The 7,483-nt window shown below is 34.8% G+C and overlaps 1 protein-coding gene across 4 annotated transcripts; it reads left to right on the top strand.

Annotated features, from left to right (window-relative positions):
• The first annotated feature begins 394 nt into the window (after nucleotides 1–394).
• LOC108768657 (GTP-binding protein 2) lies at nucleotides 395–7,206 on the top strand. Of its 4 annotated transcripts, none has more exons than XM_018519176.1 (8): nucleotides 395–588; nucleotides 797–877; nucleotides 2,905–3,180; nucleotides 3,252–3,566; nucleotides 3,706–3,966; nucleotides 4,134–4,527; nucleotides 4,812–5,097; nucleotides 6,861–7,206. In XM_018519176.1, exons 3-8 carry the CDS (start codon nucleotides 2,907–2,909, stop codon nucleotides 7,143–7,145), a joined length of 1,815 nt encoding a protein of 604 aa, XP_018374678.1. In that variant the 5' UTR covers nucleotides 395–588; nucleotides 797–877; nucleotides 2,905–2,906; the 3' UTR covers nucleotides 7,146–7,206. The 4 variants fall into 4 exon arrangements, with proteins under 4 accessions (XP_018374678.1, XP_018374676.1, XP_018374679.1 ...); XM_018519177.1 differs by having other exon boundaries at nucleotides 439–582; XM_018519178.1 differs by lacking the exon at nucleotides 395–588 and adding an exon at nucleotides 676–693.
• The last annotated feature ends 277 nt before the right edge of the window (nucleotides 7,207–7,483 follow it).

Genomic DNA, 7,483 nt, shown 5'->3' on the forward strand with positions numbered 1-7,483 from the left:
CAGTATCCAGTATAATGGCGGCCACTGGATACTGCCCTAAAACGAAATGGGAACGCATCCTTTATGTTAAGTAGGTTCTACATTAGTCGCATCGCAGCATCGCAAACGTTGCTGTCCAATAAACATCAAGCTAGTTCGACTCTGATTGGACCGCAACGCTTGCGACACACTTGCGATGCCGCGCTGCGATTAATGTAGAACCAGCTTTAATAATCACAAATTTATATCAATTGTCGATAATATCAGCGTTCTTCAATTATTTGCGGGTTCTTTTTGTGTGGAATATTTGCCCAGAGTTAATGGTCTTTAATATTTATTTCGTCGGTAGAGTTCTAGCTAATCGGTAGTTCGCAGTAAAACGATGGAACGAGTTTCCATTCTACGATCTCGTTTATGGTTGGTTGAAACGTGACAGATACAGATAGTTCGTGACCTAGTTCACGCAGAGGAAGGAGAAAAAAAGGAACGTCGCGGTGAATTGTGCATTTTATCATGCCCTTCAACTTCGATGGCATCACCAACCTGAACGCACGATCGCGACGACACGATCTCAATTTTTGAGTCAGACACGAACATCCGGAAGATTCAGTAAGTGATGCCATTCATCGCAAAAAGTATTTCTCACGATTCTTTTTTTCCTTCCTTATCACTTTTACTTTCGAAACAGCTGTTCGCGATTGCGTGCGGCAATAGGTATCGTTGTTTCTCTTGAAATTGACGAGCCCACGTCTCTGTCTCTCAGGGTATTGCGATTGCCTGCCTTATCTGTGTTGACATTGCGTACTGTTTGTTCTAGCACAATGTCTCATAACGTCACCTGTATTTGCATCTGTCAGACCTCTCAATGAAACAGGCATACACGCACACATCTACATATGTGAGAATTTCTGAAAATACGATACTTTATTCTGAAGAAAGAAGTGTATAATAATAAATAACGTGTATAATAGTAAATAAATAACAATTTCCATTTAACATAAGACTTTCCTTATTGTTAAGGCTTAAATAGGTACGTAAAAGAGTAACTATACTTTTTTCTTATGAGGAAAACGGTTGATGTAATGACTGAAGTAATGGAGTCTGCCTTCTCCAGAGATTGCATCATTTTTTGCAAAGAAGAAATTTATAACAAAAATTTTACTGTATTGATTTAAGATTAATTTTGCTTTTATTTAATTTTTATTTAGTGACACAAGTTGACTCAAACATTATTCTATCTTTCTTGACATTCAATGAATACAGACAGAATGTAACAAAAACAGAATGATGTGTTCTCTGGTAAAAAAAAGTTGATAGAGGATAATAGAAAAATCCTATCGTTTTGAATATGGAATCTGGTTTATGAATTCATTAATTTGAATTAGACATTATAGGAATCTTGTAAAAATCTTATAGAATCTAATAAAATATGATAGGATTCATATCTAATCAGTCATGATGCTCGCAAAGTCAGTGATAGAAAATGATATAAACTTATAGAAAATAAATAGAAATCAAAGCTTTAAACGGTCTAGCTGGATCTTAATGCTTGATTCTTATGTGAATTTATATACTACGTATGTAGTTCTCAGAAACACGCGCCGAAATGATTTTTCGGTTTTAAAACGCTAATTCTAATTAACTACCGTAGTAATATCACGAGTTAAATTGACTTGCAATTTTAACAAATTATTGATACTTATTCGCATCTTCGAAACGATCTTGATAGTGTTGAATGACATATTAAAATCTGTAAATAATTAATTCTTATTGCGAAAAATATTACCTCGGGCGGGAGTCGAACCCGGATCTCTTGCATACCGTGCGAGCGTCCTAAGCCTTTAGACCACCAAGGCAACGCCTTTTTCACGGAATGCAAGAGATCCGGATTCAACTCCCGACCGAGGTAATATTTTTCGCAATAAGAATTAATTATTTACAGATTTTAATATGTCATTCAACACTATCAAGATCGTTTCGAAGATGCGAATAAGTATCAATAATTTGTTAAAATTGCAAGTCAATTTAACTCGTGATATTACTGCGGTAGTTAATTAGAGTTAGCGTTTCAAGACCGAAAAATCGTTTCGGCGAGCGTTTCTGAAAACTACATACGTATAAATCCACATAAGAATCATACAAGCATTAAGATCCAGCTAGACAATTTAAGGCTTTGATTTCTATAGTTTATGTTATCATATATACGGTCCTATAATATATTATATTATAGAAAATAAATTGATAAAAACCTTATCATTCTCAATTGTCTTCTATAAACTTTTTTTACCAGGGTTAACACTGTTGACTTGTGTCATCAAATAGAAAGCACCTTTTAACTTTTCTTTTTTGATATTAGAAAGTTTTTTTTTTTAAGATTAAAACGAATATAAATAGGACAGAAAACATGATTAAAGTGTAAGATGCTAATTATGAGATGTTGCATAAATGTGATGCAATTTCTGTTCTATATGGTAATACTTTTGAGGACATTTTCATAAGTGTTTTCTTCAAAGATGCTAAAGGATTTATGAATTATCGCCGAGACATTATCAATGAATCACAACATGGCAATAACCCATAAACTCTATTCTATATGATGTTACATTGTGTTATGAGAAATTATTTTATACTTTATATATACAATTGTACTACTTCATATTGTACTTTTTAAATATATTTCTTATAGTCTCTTTATTTTCATGAATAATAAATTTATAATTTTAAAAAGTAAAAAATTAAAAAATACTTTTGAAACCTATTATTTGTTTTATAATTTTATTCGAATTTTTACAGATGTTCTTACTAAATAATAAAAATAATAATAAAAGTAAAAATAATGAATATAAATATTTATATCTTTTTATAATTTTATAGTTGCAAAAATAACTACAAATATAATCATAATTTATGATTTTTTGATTGTAGATATGGAATCCTTCCTGCAACTTTTTGATCCACAAAACGATAAGGATTTAAGAAAGAGACAATGGGATTCCGAGAATGAAGGAAATGAATTGTCGGACTGTGACACTTCTAGCGCTGATGAGGATCAAGAAGATCGATTGCCACCAGAGCCAGAACAAGGAAACATAGAGTATAAATTAAAATTGATAAATCCATCTAGTCAACGTTTTGAACATCTCGTCACCCAGATGAAATGGAGGCTAAAAGAGGGGCATGGAGAAGCGATTTATCAAATTGGTATAAATAGTTACAATTACAATTTTGCATAATTTTCTTTTTGATTGTTTCTTAATATATTACACATGTAGGAGTGGAGGACAATGGAAGACTGGCAGGTTTAACAAAAGACGAAATGAAAGCGTCCTTGAAGACTCTGAAGGATATGGCTTCCAGACTGGGTGCTACTATAAGAGTATTACGCGAGCGAATAGCCACAAGTTCTGCAAGTAAGACCCTGGCATCGCAAAATAATAATATTAATAATAATAATAATGAGGAAAAGAAAGTCACTGAAGTGCTGGTAAAAAAATTACGGAAGGATGACAGAGAGGACCAGGATAGTATTATAGACCTGAGATTGGCAGTCACTGGTGCACAGGATGCTGGAAAGTCGACTCTCTTAGGTGAGAGGATTAGCAGAGGATATTTAAGGTAGAGAAACGTCACTGATAGTCTACACTACACTTTGCTATTTGCGGTCTACTTTATATAAATGTATCAAGAATATGATTATGAAGATTGTAAGTGAAACTACGTATATAGGGGTACTGACGCAAGGCGAACTGGACAATGGAAGAGGTAGAGCGAGGCTTAACATGTTGCGTCACTTGCATGAGATAAAGACTGGTCGTACATCCTCGATATCGCACGAGATTATCGGATTTGATAGCGCGGGTCACGTTTTGAACTATGCCGAAATGGCGACGGCTGAAGAGATATGCGAGCACGCGTCGAAAGTTGTTACATTTATCGATTTGGCAGGACATCGAAAGTACTTGAGGACGACGGTTCTTGGGCTGACAGGTATACATAACTTTTAAAGATCTAACTGTTTAAGACTTTATCATAATATTTTATTATGAAGATGTGAATTATTCTAAAATACTTCTTATTATTTTTCCAGTAACTTGTATAAGAAATTATCAGAAAAATAATTATTTGAAAATAATTATATTTCCTCATACACACAGGATATTCGCCACATCACGTTATGCTAGTAGTGGCTCCACCTTTGAACGAAGCGTCTCAGGAACACATGGCTCTTTGTTTAGCATTAAAACTTCCGTTCTTCATTGTTGTAAATAAAATCGATTTGGGATTTTGCGACATGTCTGAGACTCTAGCTCAACTCGAAAACGCTATGATGACGCAGGGCTATCCTAAGCAATTAGTACTATTTAGCAATAATGACTTACCATCATGGGACTACACGTCTGATGTGATACCAGTATTTAATGTCAGTTGTGTTACCGGTGAGGGTTTGGAAGAATTGACTATCTTTATCAAAAATTTATCATCTTACGAGACGAATTCGATCGAGTCGGACCCAGAATCGTGTTTATTTCAAATTGACGAGACGTTTAGGTACGTGCAATCCGGTTTCTATTTTTAAATATTTCATTAATAAAGCAAATTTTACGAATTTTTGACATTTTAAGAATAATTTTTGCATATTTAACATATATCACAGGGGGTGATCCCGATTGATCACGGCTCGATTGGACACCACCAATCACAGCGACCAGGTGCCTAGGAGCACTGTGAGTGGTTCATGTCCAATTGAGCCGTGTCCAACTGGGTGCCACCCATATCACAGCAAAAAGCCTTTACAAATATACGAAAAAAAATGTATTATCTTTTTTATATAGGGTAGTAGGTTTAACACAACCAGTTTTAGGAGGGTTACTTGTTAAGGGAGCAATCGCACCGGGAACTCGTTTATTGGTAGGACCCTTGCCGGACGGAGAATTTAGCCCAGTGAAAGTAGTTAGTCTACATCGCAATAAAGCTCCGTGCTGTTTAGTTAGAGCGTCACAGAGCGCCAGTTTGACTCTAGCACCACCGACAAATCGTAGTCCTCCCTTGCCACATCTTCGTCCAGGGATGGTTTTAGTCTCTCTACGTGATCGACCGCACGCAACACTCTTCTTTCAGGTGTGTGAAGAAACTTTGATGTATTTGATGGACTATTATTCCAAATATTTCTGCCATTCAGGTAACAAGGTGACGTTTTAATGATTTCCTGTTAACATTAAATGACGACTCAATAATGCCTTAATGACATTAAAGATTATTGACATTACCTTGCTATTCGGGCAATAAATGGCGATACAAATTCTTATTTTTATTAATTCGAGAAATCTCTGTGTCTTTCATATATCGACGCCTGAGCCATAGAAGATACTGTATGGAAAAAAACATTAAGAAAGGTCTCTGTCAAGAAATGAATGAAAAGCGGTCTATTTCATATGAGGCGCGAGGACCGGTCTATATCGGACCATATACGAAGTACGCTTTACATCGAGAAATAAGAAGTCACATGGTTCAAGTCACATGAAATTAAAGAAGGGTCTATATAACGCAATATTCACTACTCATAGGGTGCTTTCCAATTGCTTAACACATCTTAACACTAACGTACACAGGAATGCACAAAGTGTAACGTTGTGCACGATTCAATTGGAACAGAATGTGTACACTGTAAACGGTTGAGATCCGTTTCGGATAGAGTTAAATTAAATGTAACTTTTTTCGCCTGTATTAAACAAAAAAAAGTAAAAGTGCCGGCCACTCAATGTCTTCCAACCTCATTTATAGCCGCCGCAGTTAGTAACATGTAATTGTCACTAGAAAACACAAGCTTATACAGCCTTCGACTGAGTACGGATGTGTAGTGTTGTGTCGACGATAATGGACAATTGGAACGCAACTTGTGTCACCGTGTGCACGAAAATGTCTAGAGATATTGCAATTGGAAAGCACCCATACATTACACAATTTAGTTACAGAAAATTAAATAATATATAAATAAATGAGTGCGAGAAATAGAATTGAAAATTAAGATTATTCCTGTTCTGTCATACCATTATAACATTTATGAGAATAAAATATATTGCGTTATATTGGAAAACTCGATATATCATTACGCTACCTGGCGGGAGATATCGGAATTAGTGCGGGTAGGTAACTTTGTATTTATATGGCAATCAGCTAAATTTTAGTATAAATTAGTTAAAAAATCATGGAATTTTTACCGCGAACAAATAAAAGTAAAGTTTTTTGTTGTGTCTTTGGCTGCACCAGTCAAGCTAAAGAATAACATTGTTAGATTTTTCATTTTCCTCAAGAGGGCAAATCTCGTTAGTTTTACTAGTAGGTGTTGAACTAATAAAAACACAAATTTCTCCTATATAGATATTTTTATTTATTTACTACAGCTTGTATTTACGTGTAACAACCGTATAGTATAAGAACTTGTTGGTTAGGTTACCTACTCGCAGTAGTTCTGACCGCTGGCGCTAGATGAAAGCTCCGCCCCTATTAAATTTCCCAATAACCTCTTCTTTAATTTCATATAGACTTGAACTGTTCTTCTCATTTTCTTAATTTCATATAGACTTGAACTGTTCTTCTCATTTTCTCGATATAAACCAACTTCGTATGTGTTCCAACGTAGACCGATCTTCATGCCTTGTGGGAAATAGACTACTTTTCATTCATTTCTTGACATAAATCTTTCTTCATATTTTTTTTGATATGGCACCTTCTATAGCTCAGGCGTCAATATAATCTTTTTTTTAAATCTGTTCTTAAAGTAGATTTTATTCCAGATTGTAATTAAATTTTACGTAGTAATCGAGTTGCGTAGCTGATCTTGTTTCTGTAAAGATGCTAAAAGTTTAAATACTCTATTTCAGGCGACTGTTTTAATAGTATATCACGCCACCGCAATATTTCCTGGGTTTCAAACGACAGTACACGTGGGTAACGTGAGGCAAACTTGCGTCATTGAGGGAATAATGGATGCGAATGACAGGGGACTGCAGACGAACGATACTGCTTCTGTGTTATTTAGATTCGTCAGTCATCCGGAATATCTTCACGTTGGGATGCGACTGTTGTTCAGGGAGGGACGTACTAAGGGGATTGGCAAAATCACGCAAATCTTTCCTGTGATTGGTTCGCAGAACTCGATCAAATAAAGTAACGCGATGTAAATTGATATCTGTTTTCATGGTATTTATGTATATGTAATTTAAAGAAGAAACGAAAAAATTCATAAATATAAAAATAGAATTATTTCGTCGATATTATTGACAGTGTACTAATATATTTTGTTCGTTATATACTTTGTTCATAATAATTGGATGGCTTATTGGAATGTCATTATCTTGTAATACATATTAAGAGGTAAATGTAATAAAACTTCGAAAGTATCGTTTAGTTTTTACGTATATGCATATAGACTTTTAGTTCACATATTTAACTTCTTTCGTTGTTTGTATTTGGTTTAAGCAGAATTGATAAGTGGTCCTGTTAT

Source organism: Trachymyrmex cornetzi, unplaced genomic scaffold (genome assembly GCF_001594075.2).
Source record: "Trachymyrmex cornetzi isolate Tcor2-1 unplaced genomic scaffold, Tcor1.1 scaffold818, whole genome shotgun sequence".
In the NCBI taxonomy this organism is placed as follows: Eukaryota; Metazoa; Arthropoda; class Insecta; order Hymenoptera; family Formicidae; genus Trachymyrmex; species Trachymyrmex cornetzi.

What these genes read in the sequence shown, in the direction of transcription:
- LOC108768657 (XM_018519176.1), top strand. Translation starts at nt 2,907, where the DNA reads ATGGAATCCTTCCTGCAACTTTTTGATCCACAAAACGATAAGGATTTA. An exon ending in CAAATTGACGAGACGTTTAG is followed by an intron (nt 4,528 to 4,811) that starts GTACGTGCAATC and finishes TTTTTTATATAG; the next exon opens with GGTAGTAGGTTTAACACAAC. An exon ending in ACGCAACACTCTTCTTTCAG is followed by an intron (nt 5,098 to 6,860) that starts GTGTGTGAAGAA and finishes ACTCTATTTCAG; the next exon opens with GCGACTGTTTTAATAGTATA.